The sequence below is a fragment of the Bombina bombina genome, chromosome 4, assembly GCF_027579735.1.
Source record: "Bombina bombina isolate aBomBom1 chromosome 4, aBomBom1.pri, whole genome shotgun sequence".
NCBI lineage: Eukaryota > Metazoa > Chordata > Amphibia > Anura > Bombinatoridae > Bombina > Bombina bombina.
Window position 1 is genome coordinate 341,676,787 of NC_069502.1, and position 26,797 is coordinate 341,703,583.

General features: G+C 40.9%; 1 protein-coding gene across 2 annotated transcripts in view; it reads left to right on the forward strand.

The window, feature by feature from the left end:
- MFSD1 (major facilitator superfamily domain containing 1) overlaps positions 1–26,485 on the forward strand; it is a 106,671-nt gene extending 80,186 nt beyond the window's left edge. The window contains exons 16-17 of one of the 2 annotated variants that reach the window (XM_053710096.1): positions 9,769–9,877; positions 25,040–26,485. In XM_053710096.1, coding sequence (XP_053566071.1) covers positions 9,769–9,877; positions 25,040–25,099 — 169 coding nt within the window. In that variant the 3' untranslated portion in view covers positions 25,100–26,485. Of the gene's footprint in view, positions 1–1,544; positions 9,510–9,768; positions 9,878–25,039 lie in introns of those variants that run through there. The other variant, XM_053710097.1, reaches the window with a different exon arrangement.
- Positions 26,486–26,797: the final 312 nt, after the last annotated feature.

Here is a 26,797-nt window from a genome sequence, read left to right on the forward strand (position 1 = left end):
TTCAAGCCTATATGGTCAGAAAAAAGTTGGGGGGAAAAAAACAAACTTTTTTTTCTGACCAGATTGGTTTGAAAAAGGCCCGTTTACGGCACAAAACGCATAGAAATTTTTCATTGTGTATAAACTGACGATTTGCATACCCCCCAACTGATGCCGACGTTACCAGTTATCGGCCAGGAATACCAGGGGTATTGCCGTAAGCTCCTTTGTCCCCCTTTTTTTTTATTTGTAAGGTCTAACTTGTGCAGGTTCCCTACTGTGAATATTTTCTATTTTGGGTTCTTATATCCAAGATGCCTGTAATAGTAATAATAGTTTAATAAAAGTTAAAGCTTGTTGTGCACTCATAACCTCTTAATTTGTGTTACATACTTAGTGGTGTGACGTTCTCTTTACCAGGCTGTCACATGATACAAGAGGAGTGGAAATAAACATAACTGAAATTTGTAAGAAAAAAAATCTACTCATTTGAAGTTCAGACTAAGTGCTATTGCATTGTCTTTTTATTGTGCATTTATTGATTATGCAACTCTGTGTATACTGGTCCCTTAACACCTTAACATACCCTGTACGTCACTGGTCTTTTTTATGGGGATTGCATTATTAATAGCACGGTCTTGCCAGTGACCAGAATGCCCTATGATTTAAAAAAATAACAATTTTAGTACGCATCATTGCTTGGTAACATTGTGTGATCCGCTTGTGGATTATAACATGGTTACAAACAATTACAGTCATAACTTTTACAAGAAATATGTTTGCTGAAACGCATTCTTGTACATTTTGTCCTTAGTTACTAAGAAGCTGCGCTTATGCATAGCTTGAATAGTGACTACAGCTCACTACTTTTGGTTCTGCATTAGCTGTAAATCTTTTGTGTGTTATTGACAGTATATTGTACTGCAAATTCAGCTCCTAGAATGCAAGCGTAACAAAACATCCATGAAGCTGCAGCACAGAACATGCTATTGACCAAGGAGTTTTGGATAACACATGCAAAATACGTCACATGCAACATGAAATTTATAAAACTAATCTTATAGTTTTCCTTCATCTACAGACACAAACAAACATTCATAATTTGTCCAGAAATGCACTTTTCTGTCTCTTCCTTTCTTCTGTTCTGTGCTTTGCATTAATTTGTGGCTACAGTATAGTTTATTACACAGTGTCCCTAGAGAAGATGATGTCTTCTCCCCAGCACACCTTGGAACAATAACACCTAAAGGGTCCTTGTAGTAAAAAAATAAACGTTATTAATAATAATAATAATAATAATAATATTCTTAGAATTTAGTAAAAACATTTTTTTTTTACTACAATGTGGCTTTATTACTGCCTAATAATGCAGATTTGGGTACTAACATAGTTAACGTATACTGATTAATGTCCAATAAAATTAGGTATAATATTCAATTGAGAGAGTATTATTAATCATTGAAATCTAGAGTTTGTTTCATAAACCCACAGTTTTGTAGTATGTATAGTAAATGCTTGTTTCTACTTCTGATAGTAATTTTACATTTCACAACAATGTTTTACAGAAAAGAAACTGAATAGCAAATATCAACTTGAAGTATGCAGAATTGGGTCATCATGTCAACTCGAAGAGCCTATAGTGTCTTCTGAGCTTGATACAAATAGTCAATCTGCCTTATGTAAAGTACATTAAGAATGTGTACCAGGACTAATGTATGTTTTTACTTGTAATACCAAAGGGAACAGCACAGAATATGTTAGAACACATTTATTTACTCTAGAATTATACATTTTGTTGAAATGTAGTTAATCTGGAAAACTAGATAGCACTTGACATTTTTGGCACATTTATATTATACTGTATTAATACAGTATTTTCAAACATGTTAAAATATTTTATATATATATATAAAAAAATTTTTTTAGTACTTATAAAGCAATTAACTTGTGAATGTTCGGTACACATTTATTAGACTAGTAGCACTTAAGCCTCATTCTCTTCTGTGTTCTTTTGAAATACTAAGCTCAAATCTTTTGTTTTCCAAAACTGTTTTGAGATGTGGCTACGTTTTTACAGAATGGTATTTAAGAAATGCTTAAATACTATCCTTTAATTTTTTTATTTGTCATTTTACATTGCTTTTAACTGACTATGATCATTGATAACTGGCTTATAAACCTGTAACATGAGTGATATTCAGTACCTTTTAAAGTATGCTGTAGTTATTTGAGCTCAGCAGCTGTACGCACTGCAGTTGTGGTTACTAATAATTGAATCATAAGTGCTGGCTTCTATGATACATTTTGTTATACGTATTGATGCTTCTTTTGCAGCAGAATTGCTGACCTTTGTCATTCGACATCTACCCGAATAAGTTCAGATGAGAGTAAACAGTTATTTATATAGTCAATGCATACGAGCTTATGCAGTGCACAGACAGCACATGTAAAAAGTTTTTTTTGAAAACCAAAGTGTTTTTATACATCCTTCCGTGTAGTTGGCACAGAGCTCAAATATATGGAAAGAGGGGGAAATAAATAATGAAAGTATATTGCATAGTTGTTTTACTATACATAACTTAATGTTTTCTAGTAAAATCTCAAGGTGTTTACCCTTCCGTTAACTGTTAAAATGCAAACAGTTCTAGATAGCTTTTCACAAACTTTATTGGAACTGTATGTGTACTGCATATCTCCATATGTCTCGCCTATATCAACTGTTTACAATCAGTTTAACTCTTGAAAGCTCAAGAAAAAGGACCTTGTGGGCAAAAACATCTTATCAGTCTATGTAAGAACAGCAATTGAAGTATATTTGCAAGTAATACATTTAAAAGCTTTTTAGTTTGAAACTAGCATGAAATGTATGTTCATTATTTATTTATCTGGAAGGGACAGCTTTCACAACGGTTATTGGTGAGCTGGGGAAGAAAGCATTTTAGCAAAAGAACATTGATTTTATTAAATTACTGTTTTTATGCTATAAAATGCACACAATTTATTTAACTGCATGTGCTTAAAAATGTAAAGTATTAATTACTTTACACAAATAGGAGTACACTCAAATGTGCAAAGTCAGGTTTGGTAGCTAGCTGGCTAGTGTATGAAAAAACTTTTTTTGCTCTTGCACGATAATTTATTAGTAAAAGCACTTACGAACAACACAATAAAAAATTGTTGCTTATGTATAATGTGATTTAAACGGTAACATTTTGGACAGGCAATAATATTATGTTTAACTGGCTTATATTCTGTTTTTGTTTACAGCTTTATAAACTGCTCAAGGCAATGTATTTACACATTTTTTGTAACTTGTGAAAAGGCAATGACATTCATTGTTATAGGAAAGTGGAACTGTGAGAAATGTATGCATCTCTCCATTTTTCTGTATGAGATGAAAATGCATAATTTTTTATGTATGTGTGTGTGTATGTGTATATATCTATATATATCTATATATCTATCTCATTCTGCAGTTTCGTTGGCTGCCAAACGCGGCATTCATCTCTTTTTGGAGCCTGATTTCTTCTTGTGAGAGTGCAACACAGTAAGATCTGTGCAAATACAGATGTTAGTGTATTGCACTTTCACAAGAAGAAATCTTGCTCTACAAATAGCCAATTGGTCTTCCGCAATCAGCAGCTAACAACAAAACTGCCAAATGCACATCCCACACACACAACAGAAGTGAGTACACCCCTGTGCAATAATAACTTGGATGTCAAAAGATTCAAACTTGTATCTCCTTCTGTATCACCTCTCAATAATTGCATTATTTCTAAGTTGACAATTAGAGTATTTCCTCTTATGAACAATCAAAAAAACAAATACTTTAAAAAGATATTGAAAATACAGACCCCAAAGTAGAAACTCAATGCAGCATAAGTGAATACACCTGTAGTCACTGACACAGAAGTTAGATCATTGAAACAAAATTGAGTACACCTGTTATTTCCAATTAGCCTTATTGTATGAACATGGTTATAAAATGACCTATGAACTCCAGAACTTTATCAGTTTTGGACCTATGGGCTGTGTCTATCTGCATCATGACTCCACATGGAAAAAAAGATACCAGAAGATCAGTGACCAACTAAAAATTAGTCGAAACACAGTTGCAGCAGTAATCAGGAGGTATAGAACGAGCCATAGTACCACTAATCAGAGCCACAGTAGCCATCATCCTTAAATGACACGATGAACAATGCACTACTTTCACAATCTAGCTCTAAAAAAACAGGTAAGTGCTTTAGACTTGGCTTAGGGGTTATAAATGGAAATTGGACTTTCTGTGACAGCAAAGACAGGACGAAGGACATTGCACAATGTCATCCTCCTATGGACAGCTTCTAAGAAAAAAAAAAACCTTGTTTGGTCTTTGGCACAAAACTGCAAGATTAAATTTTGCTAAACAGCTTGAAAAGAAGCCTAATGTGTATTGGGAACATATTCTTTGGTCAGATGAGACCAAGATAAATTTGTTCAGCTCAGATGGGGTTCAGCATGTTTGGCAAGATGACATTTATAGATGGCACCATGAATACCTGTGGATATACCAAAATGCTGGCTGACAAGATGCCTCCCAATCTCTAGAAGTTTGGCAAAAGAGAAATATTCCGGCATAATGATCCAAAGCTTACTGCCAAAATCAAGAAAAAAGTGAAAACTATGACCTGGCCAAGCATATTGCCTGACTTGAATCCAATAGTACACATTTTGGGGTATTTTAAAGTGAAAGGTAGAGCAAAAACAACCCCACAGGAAAGAACAGCTGAAAAACATTGTCTCTAAATAATGGCAGAACATCTTTCCAGACATTTGTACAACACTGGTATTCTCCATGATGATGAGGATTGAGTCTGTCATCAAAAATAAAGGCAGACATACAAAGTATTGGAAAATAAAATATTTGAATTTCAGTAATGAAAGGTGTAGTGAGTTCCTACTGTAAGGCCTGTTTTTTTAATATAGTAAAATCTGAACGGTATAGAGCAAATACCCTACTGTAAAACTTAGAAGTAATACAATTGCTGTGAGGGGTGATAATAATGCAACTGCTGTTTTGACAGCTCTTAAAGCCAATATATGTACTTAAAGGGACATTCCAGTCAAAATATAAATGCACATAGATTTATTGCATCTTTGAATAGAAACATATTTACAATATACATGTATTGGCAAAAATGCTTCTATTAAGAGTTATCACTGATTTAGTGTCAACATTTTTCTCTGCATGTAAAGCATAGCTAGATATTTTCACTGCACCCACATTTTAAATAATGCAGCTGCTCATATAATCAGTGGGGCTTGTATCATGTCAGCAATTAACAAATTGAGTAATTACCAGATGGTACAAGCACCTTAGGACTTCCGAACAAGTGTTGTTTAAAATGCTGGTGCACGGGTGCATACTTAAATACAATTTTGAAACACTTGTAGCTTTATTAGAAGCATTTTTGCTAATGCATGTATATTACAAAATTGCTTCTGTTCAATACAGAAATGCACCCATGTGCTTTCCAATTTTGGCTGGAATATCTCTTTAAAGATAGACTGAAACTAGATCTGTTTCTTACTGACACAGTCTAAAGATCTGACAATATATATACATTTCTTTCATATAGGTGGAGAGAGTCCATGAGCTGTTACGTGTGGGGTATACAGTCCTACCAAGAGAAGGCAAAGTTTCCCAAAAGCCTATAAATACCCCTCACACATAACTCCGTTTTAAACTTTGCCTCCTTAGGAGGTGGTTGAAGCATGTTGATGTGCTTGATTTCTTCATTGAAAGGAGCTTCAGTGCATATTGAAGTACATTGATTGTGAGAAGGAAGTAAAGAGAGTACTGCCTCATGTCACCATGTTTTCGCCTCACGGGAAATCTTTTCATGGGCTCTCTGTAAATCTGGCTCCATTTACAGATCGACATTATACTCCTATTTCATTACCTCTGCTGATCTGTTTCAGTACTGGTTTGGCTGTCTGCTATATGTGGACGAGTGTCTAAGAGTAAGCTTTGCATTCTTTGGATGTTAGAGCATTGAAATATTATTTTGATGCTAGTAAAGATTTCAAACAGACTTCTAGTCTTTTTGTTCTGTTTTCTGGTCCTAAGAAAGGACATAGCCTATATCGGTTGCCACATCTTGAGCTTTAAAGAAATGAGGCTTCAGAAGCATCTTTTGGTAGAAAGGTTCTTCAGGCAGTTGTCTGTCTGTGATAATTGTGCTTATAAATTATTATTTTTTTTTATAAAAGACTTTATTTTGGATTTCATTTCTCAGCGAAAAAAGCTGTTTTTATTTTATCCTTCCCTTTCTTGTTACTCGTAACTTCCACATCTTAGTAATTATATCCCATACGTAACAGCTCGTAGACTCTCGCCACCTATATGAAAGAAAACATAATTTATGTAAACTTACCTGATAAATGAATCTTTCATGGTGGCGAGAGTCCACGAGGCCCCACACATTTGGGGATATATATTTTTTTTAAAGCACATCTTCCCCCCCCCCCCCCCCCCTCTTTATTGGCTTTTACTCCTTTTTACACCTACTTGGCTATTTGTAAACTGAGATATGTGTGAGGGAGTGGTATTTATCGGCTTTTGAGGTTTGGGAAACTGCCTCTTCTTGGTAGGAATGTATATCCCATACGTAACAGCTTGTGGACTTTTGCCACCTATATGAATGAAAAGTGAATCACATGCTATCCCTTTAAACCAATTTTTCCTCCATGGAATCTTAGTTTGGTTTTGAGTGTTTCATTTGTTGTTGTTGTTTTGTTTTTTCTTTTATTGGCTTATTGTGAAAACTTAATCCAGAATAGCCTTTAGGCATAGATCTTAACCCCATCAATCTGTTTTTCATGGCACTTTGACCCCTCTGTATCACTTAGGATAAAAAAATATTTTATTTTTTTATTTTTTTTTCTTTCATTTCCATGATCTCAAAATGTTGCATCTTTTTTTTTTTAAAAAAGGGACCCTAAACACCTTGTAATTGCAAGACATTTCTGTTCTGTTGCTATAGAACAATATATCAGCAAAGTCTTAACGTTTTTAAAACACTCATCCTTTTTACTGGCATTATTTCTTAATAGCCAAACACACCAACCATTTGCCTTATCTGGAGGCTAGTCACAGTCATACGATTAGTATAAAATGCATTGTTTTGTAGCTATCTGATAAGCCGGGCAGATATGTAGCATTGAGAAATCAGCAGGGTGCAATTCAAGAGCTGAAAATTAGAATTGCTTAATTACACAGAAAAGGGGCAAAATAATGAAAATATATTGCAGAGTTGTTACATTGTGTAAAACTAAATATTTTATATAAAAATCTCAAGGTGTTTACTGTCTCCTTTTAAGGTTGACTTAGTTCTGCAAAAACTATATTTATTATATACCTCAGCCTATATATTGTCTGAATTCTATTCCTAGCCAGTTTTTCTGTAATTGGTGCACTTGTAATGTTCTGTATTTTCCCATATGTTTGGGAAAAATTAATGACACACGTACTTATATTTGTTTAGCGTAATGGTCTGGGACCATATGATTTTCTAGTCATTTAATTAAATTTTCTCAAACTAAGCTTTCTGTTTGATAAAATATATAATAATAGTCCGGAAGGTTATAAATATCTATAATATAATGTTGACCATGATAGAATAAATAAGGTGGAAATCAGTGCCAGCTGACAAAAGGTGATAAACCAGTAAGATTAAATATCCTTTTCCAAGATATTCCTAATAAAGGTAATGTAAGGGAAGAAAAACTGGCTATCACCTTAGCGCTTGGAAATGATACCACCCAAGGCTTATAATAAATAGGGGGATATGAGCAAATCAGCAAAATGTAAAGTCAATATACGGAATTTGAGATATACAATGAATATACAAAACATATAAATACACATATAGATTAATTGTCACCAATAGTAATGATAATGGTCATCAATAGTTAATATAAAAGTCCAATATAGTGGATATGTGAAAACAAAAAAGTTGTTAGGGGCAATGAAGTCAGTCACATCAAGCACCGTGGAATTCAGTGTGATAGATATTAAATAAACGAAAAGTGCGGAGTATGAAACACCTATAGGGGATCTACTTAGAGGAACAAACCTCAGTCGTATGAGGTAAGTAAGAGGTGGGCAAATGGGCTGTACTACTCCAAACGAATCCCTGTGTGTATCTGGTTCTGTCGGTGGAAAACCTGGAATCAATGCGGATAGACGAGTGCCGTGAGCCTGATACTGCAAAGCAGATGAGTGGACTTTAAACAAATCCCCCATACGGTCAGATTACTTGCTGCTTGTGCTTCAGTTAATTGAGGGTTAGACGACCATATAGAATGTATAGGGAACAAAGCATATACAGGGTAATAGCGCAACACTGTTTTATTAAATCAGGTTAAAAAGCAAGTTTAAACACTTACAAGATGAAACCTCAATGAAATGAGTTAACGATAGAGCTTGTCAAAAGTAAATACCAGACGGTGAGTCCAGGGTAATCTCCGGTGGCCACCAGAGTTACTATTTGTGGGTATAAAAACTGCTGGTACTCCAAACAGGAGAGCTGGATACGGCAGAAGAAATTGTACTAAGTACCTGGTACTTTCTTGTACACATTTTAGTACAGTTCATTTGCCCGCCTCTTACTTACCTCATACGATTGAGATTTGTTCCTGTAAGTAGATCCCTTTATATATTTTTGTTTTCACGTATCCACTATATTGGACTTTTTATAATGTGTGTGTATATGTGTATATATATATATATATTTCTGTCTATACACACACATACACACACACACAGTCCTGGAGTTAGAAATTGCACTTTTCATAAGGAGGCTAGACTAATAGGTTCTTGTTATTGCTGCTTATAATTATGAGCTCTAAAGCTCTCTGGACATACTTGCACTCCCTGAAATACCTTATCTTAAACTACTAAACTGATCGGTTCTAATCAATGGTAATCTTAAAGGTATATGAAACCCAAAAATGTTGTTTTGGGATTCAGACAGAGCATACTTTTTTTAAAAAGCTTCCAATTACATTCTATCACCACATTTTCTTTGTTTCCATGATATTCTGTGTTGAAGCGATACATAGGTAGGCATCTGGAGCACTGCATAGCAGAAAATAGTGCTGCCATATAGTGCTCTTGCAAATGGAGAACATCAAAACTGCTGCCATATAGTGCTCCAGAAACGGGCTGACTCCTAAGCATACACCCCTGATTTTCAACAAAAGATAGCAAGAGAACAAAGAAAAACTGATAATAGAATAAATAAGGAAGTTGTTTAAAATTGCCTGCTCTATCTGAATAATGAAAAACATATTTTGGGTTTCATATCCCTTTTTAAATGATAATGTAACATTAGTATTTAGAGTGTTTGTATCCAGTTTTATAATGAACTTATGATTCTGAAATGTTCCAGATTGTACTGTTTATTTAGCACTTTGATTATTTTCTGATTTTCAATTAATCTTAGAACTGTTTTATACTAAATAAAATTATTATAAAATGATGGTGGTGTTGTCTTTTTTTTAACCAGCTTATATAATAGCTATGTTTAATATTCTTCATAGTAGTTAATACAATCAACATCATTATTTGAGGTGTATAAGGATGCATTTGTTTGTTGTTGGTGTGTGTGTGGGGGGTTGTTTTGTATTGGAGAAGTTGTTTTTAATTTAATTTTCTTATTTATAGTATTTAGGTGGTTTTTTGTGTGTTTTTTTTTTGTGCTTCATATTTACAGAGTGCCGTTTCTCCCCACTCCCTAGGGCTGAAAAGGAAAAGCTTCGTCGTCAAAATGCTGAAGACAGGGCCAGGATTCGTCCAATGAGTGCTTTTGCTGTTAGGGTTCGATATCTTTCAAGACTTGGAGCACAGGTACGAGGCCTAAAATTGTCTTAGATAAAATTAAACTTTTGTTCTTTCTATATGTACCATAAATTGCTAATTAAGAACTAAATTGCACAAAATCTGCATGCAAAAGAACTGGTTTTATCATTTAAGTAATTTTGTTATCGCAATTGGCAGGGTTTTGCAGCCCAGGGATACACCTGTTGAAAAGCAAGGTGCAATTAATGTCGTCTCCTTTGCTGTGGCTAGTCGGACATATGTAAATGAGCTTGTATTAATTTATCTCACTTATATTTTGCACAGTTATTGCTTACATAAAGTTAAATAAATTTGACCGTGCTCCATCCTCTTTGTATGAAGTATATCAAGGTCAGTTTTCTGATGTATTTCACAGGAAAAACTGGCAAAATGAATAATCTGTGTAACGTGAATAGCTTTTATTTTTCTTAAGTATGTATGTCTCAGGATGATTCTCAGTCAGAAGAGAATCAGGTTATGCCATCTACTTCTCCCCAAGTGTCACAACCTTTAACGCCCGCCCAAGCGACGCCAAGTACTTCTAGTCGTCTAATTCTTTCACCCTGCAAGATATGGCCGCAGTTATGTCTACTACCCTCACAGAGGTATTATCTAAACTGCCAGGTTTGCAAGGGAAGTGCAGTAGGTCTGGTATTAGAGTAAATGCTGAGCCCTCTGCTGCTTTATTGGCCATCTCCGATGTACCCTCACAATGTTCTGATTTGGGGGTGGGGGAATTGCTGTCTGAGGGAGAGCTTTCTGATTCAGGAAAGATGTTCCCTCAAACAGACTCGGATATGACGGCCTTTAAGTTTAAGCTTGAACACCTCCGCTTGTTGCTCAGGGAGGTTTTAGCGACTCTGGATGATTGTGACTCTATTGTAATTCCACCAGAGAAATTGTGTAAAATGGATAGATATCTAGAGGTCCCTACTTACACTAATGTTTTTCCAGTCCCTAAGAGGATTTCGGACATTGTTACTAAGGAATGGGATAGACCAGGCATTCCGTTCTCTCCCCCTCCTACTTTTAAGAATATTTCCCATATCTGACACCATTCGGGATTCGTGGCAGACGGTCCTTAAGGTGGAGGGAGCTATTTCTACACTGGCTAAGCGTACAACTATACCTATTGAGGACAGTTGTGCTTTCAAAAATCCTATGGATAAAAAAATTAGAGGGTCTTCTTAAGAAATTGTTTATTCATCAGGGTTTTCTTCTACAACCTATAGCGTGCATTGTTCCTGTAACTACTGCAACTGCTTTTTGGTTCGAGGCTCTAGAGGAGTCTCTTAAGGTTGAGACCCCATTAGATGATATTTTATATAGAATTAAGGCTCTCAAGCTAGCTAATTCTTTTATTACAGATGCCGCTTTTCAACTGGCTAAATTAGCGGCAAAAAATTCAGGTTTTGCCATTTTAGCGCGTAGAGCGTTATGGCTGTTACAAACTGCTATGTGTAACTGGCCCTTTAAATGGAAAATTGCCCTGCTTCCCTGGATTTTGGAGAAGCCTATTTGCCAGCCTCCTTCCTCATGACTATGGCCCCTGGAAGATTGTGCCCCTGAAAACATATTAATTTTTATTGGGTGTGTATGGCCCTTTAAGAACCGTCTGGGGACATATTGTGACTTTGGTGAACAATGCCCCTTTAAGACTATGTCCCCAGACCTGTAAAATAACTTGTCCCTGGCTTTCTCCCACTTGGTTCAGTAAATAGGGCTTACTGAACCAAGTACCACACAGACAGAGTGTTCCACAGAAAGGGAGCACTGTTACAAAAGCATTCGATTTCATTGTGTGCCATTAAGTGCTATGTGACAGACCCTTCGGTCAGAACTAAAGAGTTAAATTTTGTTCAGCTTCAAGAACCTATTCTAAATACAAGTTTGCTGGGATCAGCTCTAATTAAGTTTAGTGATAAACATTCCCATTGTCTAATCAGACTGCTAGTAGTGATAAGGTGGACTGCATTGTTTTCTTGTGTGTAATGTTATCTGCTGAAGTAATGTAATTCTATGGTGGCCTGTCAAAGGGCGTTGTCTCGCTATCTAAATGTATCAAATGTGTGATTGGGGATTTTATGCCTCCCCCTGAGAGTGTCTTTTTTTGCATGTAACCTCAATAAAAAGCAGGCTGTGTGTTCCAGCACATCAGACCTATTCTGACCCTCTAACTTGCAGCTTTGACTCATGTTTGTAGGGGACAGCTATAATCACTACAGGGATTGCTATGCTCTATATACTCCCTTAGCTACTGAGCTCCTGTAAGAGCTCTTGTTCCTGATCCTGCTTCGCTGTACAGAAGGAAGAGGTTCACCTACTGGAGCCTGGTCGTAGGTCCAGGGCGCAGAGCAGATGGCGAGATACCAGCCCAGCAGCGGTGGTTCGTAGAGTCTGCATTACGTATGGTGGCTACTCAGTAGTTATAGTGTCTACGGTGCTGATGATCCTTTGGTGAGCGCTAGGAGCATCCTTTTCTACGGTCCAACTTCCAGCCAGCCTGGAGGCAACCGTAACATTTGGCGGCAGCGGTGAGATGGCGTCCTAGCGCAAGGAGCAGCACCCCAACAGCACTGGTATCGTAGGAGAGTTATTGAGGGCAACGCTAGCCACTGCGCAGCGTCCCTACCTACAGCAGCATGGAGCTGACGACACTGGTCAGAACCCTGTGAAGAGCACCTCAACCGGATCCGTCGCTATGAGGGCACTGATTTTGTTCCAGAGGTAAAGAGGCGGCTAGTCCGATTATGGTCCAGACCCTGCGCAGAAGGTAGTCAGTCGCATCATCCGGGAATTGGATACTGAGAACGAAGCGGCACGAGCCTTTGAGCGCCAACTGTGGAGTTTGAGGGTATGGACACCTGGTCTCCAGCGAGAAAGTGAGTTACAGGGAGAGGAGAGCAGCGATCTCCCTCCCCAGCGGCAGTATACCGTGCAGAGGGAAGAGACAACCGGTCTCCTTCCCCAACCCCAACCAGAGATACCCGAGGCAGCAGGCCTCATAGACTGGTCCTGGGAGGACCCCCAGCAGGCAGGTGGAGATGGGACCGCAGTCTCTCTACCGGCCCTACAGGGATGCTGGGCAGGCGACCCAGATCCCCAGTGACAGACCCAGCTACAGGGAGGGGAGAGCATCGACCTCCCTCCCCAGCCGGAGTGTGCCTTCCAGGGAGAGGAGACAACCGGTCTCTCTCCCCAGCCGCAGCATGTTCCACAGGGAGCGGAGAGAATCGACCTCCCTTCCCAACGGCCGCCGGATTATCAGGAGGAGGAGGTAAGCCAATCCCCCTCCCCAGCTAACTCCTAACTTGGGCCCAGGGTTAACAGTGGAGATGTTAACCCCCACTGACCCCCACGTTCCCTTTGCCACCGGGCAGGACTATGCCCCAATTCCCCCAGCAGAAGAGCTGGCACCAGGACAGAGCGCTGCTGGCCTCTGCCCTACAGACCCCCTTGTTACAGGACTGGCCTGCAAACCCCTTACCCCAGCAGAAGCGCTGGCACCAGGGCAGAGTGCCGCTGGCCTCTGCCCCCCAAGTACCACCAGCTATTTGCCCAGCTGCGCCAGGAAGGCCGAGGATGCTACACTTTCATCCTACAACCTGGAACCTACAGGCCAGTACTACTTATTGTGGGGGGGCTACTTTACTGCTAATGTTTATTTATTAATTTTTATTGGGTGTGTATGGCCCTTTAAGAACCGTCTGGGGACATATTGTGACTTTGGTGAACAATGCCCCTTTAAGACTATGTCCCCAGACCTGTAAAATAACTTGTCCTTGGCTTTCTCCCACTTGGTTCAGTAAATAGGGCTTACTGAACCAAGTACCACACAGGCAGAGTGTTCCACAGAAAGGGAGCACTGTTACAAAAGCATTTGTTTTCATTGTGTGCCATTAAGTGCTATGTGACAGACCCTTCGGTCAGAACTAAAGAGTCAAATTTTGTTCAGCTTCAAGAACCTATTCTAAATACAAGTTTGCTGGGATCAGCTCTAATTAAGTTTAGTGATAAACATTCCCATTGTCTAATCAGACTGCTAGTAGTGATAAGGTGGACTGCATTGTTTTCTTGTGTGTAATGTTATCTGCTGAAGTAATGTAATTCTATGGTGGCCTGTCAAAGGGCGTTGTCTCGCTATCTAAATGTATCAAATGTGTGATTGGGGATTTTATGCCTCCCCCTGAGAGTGTCTTTTTTGCATGTAACCTCAATAAAAAGCAGGCTGTGTGTTCCAGCACATCAGACCTATTCTGACCCTCTAACTTGCAGCCTTGACTCATGTTTGTAGGGGACAGCTATAATCACTACAGGGATTGCTATGCTCTATATACTCCCTTAGCTACTGAGCTCCTGTAAGAGCTCTTGTTCCTGATCCTGCTTCGCTGTACAGAAGGAAGAGGTTCACCTACTGGAGCCTGGTCGTAGGTCCAGGGCGCAGAGCAGATGGCGAGATACCAGCCCAGCAGCGGTGGTTCGTAGAGTCTGCATTACGTATGGTGGCTACTCAGTAGTTATAGTGTCTACGGTGCTGATGATCCTTTGGTGAGCGCTAGGAGCATCCTTTTCTACGGTCCAACTTCCAGCCAGCCTGGAGGCAACCGTAACATTTGGCGGCAGCGGTGAGATGGCGTCCTAGCGCAAGGAGCAGCACCCCAACAGCACTGGTATCGTAGGAGAGTTATTGAGGGCAACGCTAGCCACTGCGCAGCGTCCCTACCTACAGCAGCATGGAGCTGACGACACTGGTCAGAACCCTGTGAAGAGCACCTCAACCGGATCCGTCGCTATGAGGGCACTGATTTTGTTCCAGAGGTAAAGAGGCGGCTAGTCCGATTATGGTCCAGACCCTGCGCAGAAGGTAGTCAGTCGCATCATCCGGGAATTGGATACTGAGAACGAAGCGGCACGAGCCTTTGAGCGCCAACTGTGGAGTTTGAGGGTATGGACACCTGGTCTCCAGCGAGAAAGTGAGTTACAGGGAGAGGAGAGCAGCGATCTCCCTCCCCAGCGGCAGTATACCGTGCAGAGGGAAGAGACAACCGGTCTCCTTCCCCAACCCCAACCAGAGATACCCGAGGCAGCAGGCCTCATAGACTGGTCCTGGGAGGACCCCCAGCAGGCAGGTGGAGATGGGACCGCAGTCTCTCTACCGGCCCTACAGGGATGCTGGGCAGGCGACCCAGATCCCCAGTGACAGACCCAGCTACAGGGAGGGGAGAGCATCGACCTCCCTCCCCAGCCGGAGTGTGCCTTCCAGGGAGAGGAGACAACCGGTCTCTCTCCCCAGCCGCAGCATGTTCCACAGGGAGCGGAGAGAATCGACCTCCCTTCCCAACGGCCGCCGGATTATCAGGAGGAGGAGGTAAGCCAATCCCCCTCCCCAGCTAACTCCTAACTTGGGCCCAGGGTTAACAGTGGAGATGTTAACCCCCACTGACCCCCACGTTCCCTTTGCCACCGGGCAGGACTATGCCCCAATTCCCCCAGCAGAAGAGCTGGCACCAGGACAGAGCGCTGCTGGCCTCTGCCCTACAGACCCCCTTGTTACAGGACTGGCCTGCAAACCCCTTACCCCAGCAGAAGCGCTGGCACCAGGGCAGAGTGCCGCTGGCCTCTGCCCCCCAAGTACCACCAGCTATTTGCCCAGCTGCGCCAGGAAGGCCGAGGATGCTACACTTTCATCCTACAACCTGGAACCTACAGGCCAGTACTACTTATTGTGGGGGGGCTACTTTACTGCTAATGTTTATTTATTAATTTTTATTGGGTGTGTATGGCCCTTTAAGAACCGTCTGGGGACATATTGTGACTTTGGTGAACAATGCCCCTTTAAGACTATGTCCCCAGACCTGTAAAATAACTTGTCCTTGGCTTTCTCCCACTTGGTTCAGTAAATAGGGCTTACTGAACCAAGTACCACACAGGCAGAGTGTTCCACAGAAAGGGAGCACTGTTACAAAAGCATTTGTTTTCATTGTGTGCCATTAAGTGCTATGTGACAGACCCTTCGGTCAGAACTAAAGAGTCAAATTTTGTTCAGCTTCAAGAACCTATTCTAAATACAAAATTGCTGGGATCAGCTCTAATTAAGTTTAGTGATAAACATTCCCATTGTCTAATCAGACTGCTAGTAGTGATAAGGTGGACTGCATTGTTTTCTTGTGTGTAATGTTATCTGCTGAAGTAATGAAATTCTATGGTGGCCTGTCAAAGGGCGTTGTCTCACTATCTAAATGTATCAAATGTGTGATTGGGGATTTTATGCCTCCCCTGAGAGTGTCTTTTTTGCATGTAACCTCAATAAAAAGCAGGCTGTGTGTTCCAGCACATCAGACCTATAATGACCCTCTAACTTGCAGCCTTGACTCGTGTTTGTAGGGGACAGCTATAATCACTACAGGGATTGCTATGCTCTATATACTCCCTTAGCTACTGAGCTCCTGTAAGAGCTCTTGTTCCTGATCCTGCTTCGCTGTACAGAAGGAAGAGGTTCACCTACTGGAGCCTGGTCGTAGGTCCAGGGTGCAGAGCAGATGGCGAGATACCAGCCCCGCAGCGGTGGTTCGTAGAGTCTGCATTACGTATGGTGGCTACGCAGTAGTTATAGTGTCTACGGTGCTGATGATCCTTTGGTGAGCGCTAGGAGCATCCTTTTCTACGGTCCAACTTCCAGCCAGCCTGGAGGCAACCGTAACAATGGCTTAGGTCCTGGTCTGCTGATGTGTCATCAAAATCTAAGCTATTAGCTATTCCTTTCAAAGGTTAGACCCTATTCGGGCCTGAACTGAAGGAGATCATTTCCGACATCACTGGAGGAAAAGGCCATGCCCTTCCTCAGGATAAGACAAATAGAATGAGGGCTAAACAAAATAATTTTCGTTCCTTTCGAAACTTCAAAGGTGGTCCCTCTACCTCCTCCCCTGCCACGAAGCAGGAGGGGAATTTTGCTCAATCCAAGTCAGTCTGGAGACCTAACCAGACCTGGAATAAAGGTAAACAGGCCAAGAAGCCTGCTGCTGCTACCAAGACAGCATGAAGGGGCAGCCCCCGATCCGGGACCGGATCTAGTAGGGGGCAGACTTTCTCTCTTCGCTCAGGCTTGGGCAAGAGACTTTCAGGATTCCTGGGCTTTAGAAATCGTGACCCAGGGGGTATCTTCTGGACTTCAAAGATTCTCCTCCAAGGGGGAGATATCATCTTTCATGTTTGTCTGTAAACCAGACAAAAAGAGAGGCGTTCTTACGCTGTGTAGAAGACCTATATACTATGGGTGTAATCTGCCCAGTTCCAAAAGCAGAACAGGGGCAGGGGTTTTTCGCCAATCTGTTCGTGGTTCCCAAAAAAGAGGGAACCTTCAGACCGATTTTAGATCTCAAAATTCTAAACAAATTTCTCAGTGTCCCATCCTTCAAGATTGAGACCATTCGGACAATTTTACCAATGATCCAAGAGGGTCAATATATGACCACCGTGGATTTGAAGGATGCGTATCTTCACATTCCTATCCACAAAGATCATCACCAGTTCCTCGGGTTCACCTTCCTGGACAAGCATTACCAGTTTGTGGCCCTTCCTTTCGGGTTGGCCACAGCTCCCAGAATTTTCACAAAGGTGCTAGGGTCCCTTCTGGCGGTTCTAAGGCCGCGAGGCATAGCAGTGGCGCCCTATCTGGACAATATCTTGATTCAGGCGTCAACTTACCAGCTTGCCAAATCTCACACGGACATCGTGTTGGCTTTTCTAAGATCTCACGGGTGGAAGGTGAACATAAAGAAGAGTTCACTTGTCCCTCTCACAAGAGTTCCATTCCTAGGAACTCTGATAGACTCGGTAGACATGAAAATTTTTATGACGGAGGTCAAAAAATCAAAGATCTTAACCACCTGCCGAGCACTTAATTCCATTCCTCGGCTGTCAGTGGCTCAGTGTATGGAGGTAATTGGACTAATGGTAGCGGCAATGGACATAGTTCTGATTGCTCGCTTGCATCTCAGACCACTGCAACTTTGCATGCTCAGACAGTGGAATGGGGATTATGCAAATTTATCTCCTCAGATAAATCTGGATCATGAGACCAGAGACTCTCTTCTTTGATGGTTGTCACAGGATCATCTGTCCCAGGGAATGTGTTTCCGCAGGCCAGCATGGGTCATAGTGACGACGGACGCCAGCCTCTTGGGCTGGGGTGCAGTCTGGAATTCCCTGAAGGCGCAGGGTGTGTGGACTCAGGAGGAGGCTCTCCTTCCAATAAATATTCTAGAACTGAGAGCGATATTCAACGCGCTTCAGGCGTGGCCTCAGCTGGCTTCGGACAAATTCATAAGATTCCAGTCAGACAATATCACGACTGTAGCGTATATCAATCATCAAGGGGGAACAAAGAGTTCTCTAGCGATGATAGAGGTTTCCAAAATCATTCGATGGGCAGAGACTCACTCTTCCCATCTATCAGCAATCTATCTCCCAGGAGTGGAGAACTGGGAAGCGGATTTTCTCAGTCGTCAGGGGGAGTGGGAGCTCCATCCGGAGGTGTTTGCACAATGAGGCACACCAGAATTGGATCTGATGGCATCTCGTCAGCATGCCAAACTTCCTTGTTACGGGTCCAGATCAAGGGATCCTCAAGCAGTACTCTGTTTCATATAGATAACACTGTGCACGTAAAGTTATCTGGGAGCAGGCACTGATTGGCTAGACTGCAAGTCTGTCAAAAGAACTGAAAAAAGGGTGCAGTTTGCAGAGGCTTTAGATACAAGATAATCACAGAGTTTAAAAGTATATTATTATAACTGTGTTTGTTATGCAAAACTGGGAAATGGGTAATAAAGGGATTATCTATCTTTTAAAACAATAAAAATTCTGGTGTAGACTGTCCCTTTAAGGTGTTAAATAGCTCCCTGTGAGAGAGCACAATGTTATCTATATGGCACACAGGAACAACAGTACATATTATGAGCTATTCACAGCCAGACTTTGAAAAAAGAGGTGGACTGCAGAGTCTTAGAAATCAGCCTATGAGCCTAGAAAGGTTTAGCCTTAAACAAAACATACCAAGAGAAAAAAGCAAATTTGATGCTAAAAGTAAATTGGGAAGTTGTTTAAAATTACATCTGATTCATCAAAGTTTAATTTGGACTTTACTGTCCCTTTTATAGTTACTGAAAATATGCTTGGATAGTGTTGGTTTTCTCTTGTAAAGGTGTATCCAGTCCACGGGTTCATCCATTACTTGTGGGATATTCTCCTTCCCAACAGGAAGTTGCAAGAGGACACCCACAGCAGAGCTGTCTATATAGCCCCTCCCCTAACTGCCACCCCCAGTCATTCTTTTGCAACTCTCGACAAGATAGGAAGTGTAAGAGAGATGTGGTGACTTAGTGTAGTTTTTACCTTCAATCAAGAGTTTATTTTTAAACGGTACCGGCGTTGTACTGTTTTACTCTCAGGCAGAAATTGGAAGAAGAATCTGCTTGGAGGTTGATGATCTTAGCGGTTTGTAACTAAGGTCCATTGCTGTTCTCACACATAACTGAAGAGTATGGAAAGAAAACTTCAGTTGGGGGGACAGTTTGCAGATTACCTGCTTTTAGGTATGTTCAGTATATTTATTTCTAGAGAGATAAGGTCTAGAAAATGCTGACAATGCCTGGTATATTTGAGGTAAGCCTGATGCAGTGATTTAACGACTGGGATCATGCTTACAAAAAAGGGTAATATTCATGTTAATACGCATATTACTTAGTGTCAAAACGTTTGCATGGTTCATAGAAAAAACTTTTTTTCTCTGAGGGTGATAAATCTTTATTTGGGGCCTAGTTTTCCCCATGGCTAGTCAGATTACTCCTAGGAGTACTTTTTTAAGGCCCTCTGACATCGAGTGCATGGTGTGAGGGGCCTATTTTCGCGCACTTTATGCGCAGTTGATATTCAGACTGAGACATCCAGCTTCCCTAAAGGAGTCCTCTGGCATCTAGGACCACTATAGAGGGTTTTTTTTCCTGCAAAAATCGTGTTTAAGGGCAGGTAGGAGCCACAGCAGAGCTGTGGCAGTGTGTTTGACTGTTTAAAGGTTTTAATGTTTTTCAAATCCGGTTTGTGGCCTAAGGGGTTAATCATCCATTTGCAAGTGGGTGCAATGCTGCTTTAGTCCCTTATACACACTGTAAAAAATTCGTAGAGTTTACTACTTTTTATCACTGTTTTGCAGTTTATGTGGTAGTTTTTTTCTCTTAAAGGCACAGTACCGTTTTTGTTTAATTGCTGTTTCACAGTTATTAAAGTGTTTTCCAAGCTTACTGGTCTCATTACTAGTCTGTTAAACATGTCTGACATAGAGGAATCTCCTTGTTCATTATGTTTAGAAGCCATTGTGGAACCCTCTCTTAGAATGTGTACCAAATGTACTAAGATTTCTATAAGTTATAAAGACCATATTTTGGCATTGAGGCATTGAGAGGTTTCTCAGACTGACAAAAGGGAGGTTAAACCACCTAGCTCTCCCCATGTGTCAGAACCTATATCTCCCGCTCAAGTGACGCCAAGTACATCTGGCGCGTCCAATGCGTTTACCTTACAAGACATGGCGGCGGTTATGACTAATACCCTCACAGAGGTATTGTCCAAACTGCCAGGGTTACAAGGAAAGCGAGACAGCTCTGGGGCTAGAACAAATACAGAGCTTTCTGACGCTTTAGTAGCTATGTCAGATATACCCTCACAATATGCAGAAGCCGAAGCAGGAGAGCTTCTATCTGCGGGTGACATTTCTGATTCAGGGAAGGCGTTACTTCAGTCTGACTCTGAAATGACAGCGTTTAAATTTAAGCTTGAACACCTCCGCTTGTTGCTCAGGGAGGTTTTAGCGACTCTGGATGACTGTGACCCCATTGTAGTCCCAGAGAAATTGTGTAAAATGGACAAATACTTTGCATTGCCTGTTTACACTGATGTTTTTCCAATCCCTAAGAGGTTTTCAGAAATTATTACTAAGGGATGGGATAGACCAGGTGTACCGTTCTCTCCCCCTCCTGTTTTTAAAAAGATGTTTCCCATAGATGCCGCAACACGGAACTCGTGGCAGACGGTCCCTAAGGTGGAGGGAGCAGTCTCTACCCTAGCTAAGCGTACAACTATCCCCGTCGAGGACAGTTGTGCTTTCCTAGATCCAATGGATAAAAAAATTAGAGGGTTTCCTTAAGAAAATCTTTATACAACAAGGTTTTATTCTCCAGCCTCTTGCATGCATTGCCCCAGTCACTGCTGCAGCGGCTTTCTGGTTAGAGTCTCTTGAGGAGGCTCTACAGGTGGAGACCCCGTTAGATGATATTTTAGACAGGATTAAAGCTCTTAAGTTAGCTAATTCCTTTATTTCTGATGCCGTTTTTCATTTAACCAAGCTAACGGCTAAGAATTCAGGTTTTGCCTTTTAGGCGCGTAGGGCGCTATGGCTTAAATCCTGGTCAGCTGACGTTACTTCAAAGCTAAGCTTCTCAACATCCCCTTCAAAGGGCAGACCCTATTCGGGCCTGGACTGAAGGAGATAATTTCTGATATTACTGGAGGAAAAGGTCACGCCCTTCCTCAGGATAGGTCCAACAAATTAAGGACCAAACAGACTAATTTTCGTTCCTTTCGAAACTTTAAGAGTGGTGCAGCTTCAACTTCCTCTAATGCAAAACAAGAGGGAAATTTTGCCCAGTCCAAACCAGTCTGGAGACCTAACCAGGCTTGGAACAAGGGGAAGCAGGCCAAAAAACCTGCTGCTGCCTCTAAGACAGCATGAAGGAGTAGCCCCCGATCCGGGACCGGATCTAGTTGGGGGCAGACTTTCTCTCTTTGCCGAGGCTTGGGCAAGAGACGTCCAGGATCCCTGGGCTCTGGAGATTGTTTCCCAGGGATATCTTCTGGACTTCAAAGCTTCATCTCCAAAGGGGAGATTTCATCTCTCACAATTATCTGCAAACCAGATAAAGAGAGAGGCATTCTTACGTTGCGTTCAAGACCTACTGGTTATGGGAGTGATCCACCCAGTTCCAAGTGAGGAACAGGGGCAGGGCTTCTATTCAAATCTGTTTATAGTTCCCAAAAAAGAGGGAACTTTCAGACCAATCTTGGATCTCAAGATCCTAAACAAATTTCTCAGGGTCCCATCCTTCAAGATGGAGACTATTCAAACCATCCTACCTATGATCCAGGAGGGTCAATATATGACTACCGTGGACTTAAAGGATGCTTATCTCCACATTCCGATTCACAGAGATCATCATCAGTTCCTCAGGTTCGCCTTCCTAGACAGGCATTACCAGTTTGTGGCTCTTCCCTTCGGTTTAGCCACGGCACCAAGAATCTTTACGTAGGTTCTAGGGTCCCTACTGGCGGTTCTAAGGCCACGAGGCGCAGCGGTGGCTCCTTACCTAGACAACATTCTGATACAGGCGTCGACTTTTCAAATCGCCAAGTCCCATACGGACATTGTTCTGGCATTCCTGAGGTCTCACGGGTGGAAGGTGAACGAAGAAAAGTTCTCTCTCCCCTCTCACAAGAGTTTCCTTCCTAGGAACTCTGATCGATTCAGTAGAAATGAAAATTTTTTTGACAGAGGTCAGGTTGTCAAATCTTCTAACTTCCTGCCGTGCTCTTCATTCCACTTCTCAGCAGTCAGTGGCTCCGTGTATGGAAGTAATCTGCCTAATGGTAGCGGCAATGGACATAGTTCCGTTTGCCCGCCTACATCTCAGACCACTGCAACTTTGCATGCTCAATCAGTGGAATGGGGACTACACGTATTTGTCTCCTCGGATAAATCTGGATCAAGAGACCAGGGATTCTCTTCTCTGGTGGCTGTCTCAGATCCTTCTGTCCAGGGGAATGAGTTTCCGCAGGCCAGAATGGACTATAGTGACGACAGATGTCAGCCTTCTGGGCTGGGGTGCAGTCTGGAACTCCCTGAAGGCTCAGGGTTCGTGGACTCAGGAGGAAGCCCTCCTTCCAATAAACATTCTGGAACTAAGAGCGATATTCAATGCTCTTCAGGCTTGGCCTCGGCTAGCTGCTGTCAGGTTCATCAGATTTCAGTCAGACAACATCACAACTGGAGTCTATATCAACCATCAGGGGGGAACAAGGAGCCCCCTGGCCATGTTGGAGGTTTCAAAGACAATTCTATGGGCAGAGATTCACTCTTGCCATCTCTCAGCTATCCATATCCCAGGAGTAGAGAACTGGGAGGCGGATTTTCTAAGTCGGCAGACTTTTCATCCGGGGGAGTGGGAGCTCCATCCGGAGGTATTTGCCCAGCTGAACTATGGGGCAAACCAGAACTAGATCTCATGGCGTCTCGTCAGAACGCCAAGCTTCCTTGTTACGGGTCCAGGTCAAGGGATCCCCGGGCAGCGCTGATAGATGCTCTAGCAGCGCCCTGGTCCTTCAGCCTGGCTTATGTGTTTCCACCATTTCCTCTGCTCCCTCGTCTGATTGCCAAGATCAAGTAAGAGAGAGCTTTGGTGATTTTGATAGCTCCTGCGTGGCCACGCAGGACTTGGTATGCAGATCTGGTGGACATGTCATCCTTTCCACCATGGACTCTGCCGCTGAGCCAGGACCTTCTACTTCAAGGTCCTTTCAAACATCCAAATCTAATTTCTCTGTGTCTGACTGCTTGGAGATTGAACGCTTGATTTTTATCAAAGCGTGGTTTTTCCGAGTCGGTCATTGATATCTTAATTCAGGCCCGAAAGCCTGTCACCAGGAAAATCTATCATAAGATATGGTGTAAATATCTTCATTGGTGTGAATCCAAGGGTTACTCACGGAGTAAGGTCAGGATTCCTAGGATATTATCCTTTCCCCAAGAAGGATTGGAGAAGGGATTGTCAGCTAGTTCCTTAAAGGGACAGATTTCTGCTCTGTCTATTCTTTTGCACAAACGTCTGGCTGAGGTTCCAGACGTTCAGGCGTTTTGTCAGGCTTTGGTCAGAATCAAGCCTGTGTTTAAACCTGTCGCTCCGCCACGGAGTTTAAATTTAGTTCTTAAAGTTCTTCAAGGGGTTCCGTTTGAACCTTTGCATTCCATAGATATTAAACTTTTATCTTGGAAAGTTCTGTTTTTAGTAGCTATCTCCTCGCCTCGAAGAGTTTCGGAGTTATCTGCTTTACAGTGTGATTCCCCTTATCTGATTTTCCATGCAGATAAGGTAGTTTTACGTACCAAACCTGGGTTTCTTCCTAAGGTGGTATCTAATAAGAATATCAATCAGGAGATTGTTGTTCCTTCCTTATGTCCTAATCCTTCTTCAAAATCTGCTTAGCTTATGAGACTGCTGGCCAGCAGCCTCCTGAAAGAATTACAGCTCATTCTACTAGAGCAGTAGCTTCCACATGGGCTTTTAAACATGAGGCCTCTGTTGAACAGGTTTGTAAGGCGGCAACTTGGTCTTCGCTTCATACCTTTTCTAAATTCTACAAATTCAATACTTTTGCTTCCTCTGAGGCTATTTTTGGGAGAAAGGTCTTACAGGCAGTGGTGCCTTCCGTTTAAGTTCCTGCCTTGTCCCTCCCTTCATCCGTGTCCTAAAGCTTTGGTATTGGTATCCCACAAGTAATGGATGAACCCGTGGACTGGATACACCTTTACAAGACAAAACAAAATTTATGCTTACCTGATAAATTTATTTCTCTTGTGGTGTATCCAGTCCACGACCCGCCCTGTCATTTTAAGGCAGGTGTTTTTTATTTTTAAACTACAGTCACCACTGCACCCTATAGTTTCTCCTTTTTTCTTGCTTGTCTTCGGCCGAATGACTGGGGGTGGTAGTTAGGGGAGGAGCTATATAGACAGCTCTGCTGTGGTTGTCCTCTTGCAACTTCCTGTTGGGAAGGAGAATATCCCACAAGTAATGGATGAACCCGTGGACTGGATACACCACAAGAGAAATAAATTTATCAGGTAAGCATAAATTTTGGTTTTTTTTTGGTCTGTTTTTGTTTGAGCCCATCCCCTAATGTTACAGTGGTTGACCAGAGATTTAGTTTTACTGATATGTAAAGCACCGTTTAAAATGAGTGATTTGATTATATGTATATTTGTCCCTTGTTACTACACTATCAGTTATGACAGCTTGACATTTGTATAGTTGTAATCAATTTGCTTTTTTTATTTTTCTGCAGCTTCCAGCACATTACTCAAGCCACTCCTCTGCACTGGCCTATAGAAGTGTTTTGAAATAAGTGATTATAAGCAAGACAATGAATGTTCTAGGTATGAATCTTGTAGCTTTAAATCATACCTTGTACACTACACAACGCAAAGGCTGCCAGGCTCCCAAAGCTTTATGCAATAAATGTGCAAATAATTGGATTACAAGTAAAAAAATAAAATGTATTTGGTCTTGCAGGTACAGGGGTTTTTAAGTATATATGTATCTTTGTATCCTATAAGCTTTTGGCAAATTAGAGGATTTTACTTTAGTTCAAATACTTTCATTATTTAGCATAAAGCAATCAATCATACTATATCATTATATTTTTAGATTTGTTAAGGCAGTTTACATTTAAACATTTTGCCATAATGAAGCAAAGATAGCAGTATCCATTTATAGACCAGTTAACTTTTTTGGCTTAGTGCCTTCAATATTAGTGCCTTCAATTCAGCTTTCAAGTCCAAGATTTAGATTTTTCTCTAGCATGTAAAATGACTTTTTGAAATCCTGTAAAAGACCCAACCTAAATTCACAAAATGCAGTTCTTCTATGCTGTATAATCTACCAATTTACATAAAGCTGCATATGTGCATTTATCTCTTAAACTAAATTAGGCGTTATATAAGTAGATTTATTTTTAGTTAGCATAGTTTGATTATTGTAAATTTTAGTATTTTCAGGGATGATTTTTGTTTACATGCTTTGATAGATTAATTTCAAATTATTGAAATTGTTTTCCATGTCTCCCTGAGTGTCAGTATGTTAGTTCATATTTTGTGGTCTTTATTAGGTCAATCAAGCCCCAAAAACTGATGTTATCAACAAAATGTATTCATATGATTGCAGATTCAAATAATCAAAAAGTGCACATTTCATATTTATTACACTAATTGTATTTTTTTGTAACCTAGATCAGGCTATAAGTTTCTAGTCTGTACAAACTTGCACTATTTTTGTATTCCTGTGATAGCATTTAGACTTGTAATGGCAAACAAATGGGCTTCTCATGAAAAATGATTTGGTACACAGGTTTTTGTCCTTTAAACTTTCACTACCTCATTGTCTGCCATGTTTAATGAGAGGATAGGAAATTTGAAGCTGTATGAGCTATCGGTGTTTTAAAAAAAATAGTATTGAGAAAATGTGGTGTAGACTCAATTCAATTTTAGATAAATGTGTACTAAAGATGCTGTGAAACCTTAACCTGCAATGCTAAAATGCCAAATATTGGAATCAGTACTCTTTCTCAGGTACTTCTGATTGGGTAATGGTGCTTAATATTAGGTTTATGTTAGTTTTTATTTATCTTTGCAATAGTGTAAGATTTGATAACATATATCAAAACTGTTTCTAAATGGGTTTTTACTCAAATATTTTTGTATGTTACATATTATTAATAAATATTTTCTTGAGACTTTGTGGTTTTTCTTATTTGTGTTTTTCATATAACTGCATCAATTTTTTTATTTTTTTTCACAAGCCATCCATGAGCTTTTTATGTTGTACACTAGGTAATCCTTAATTTCTTATAAAAATGGTACAAAACATAAAGACACAAATTGGGTTTCATAGGCAAACAGATATTTTCTAACAAAATATGTTACTGTAGTCCTAAATGGTTTTGATTACTTGCATCACCTGGCAGAAGGATGTGTCTCACTAATATTTAGAGATGGAAGTAAGAACTATTTTTAGAAATCACAAAACATTAAAATGTTGATCCTGT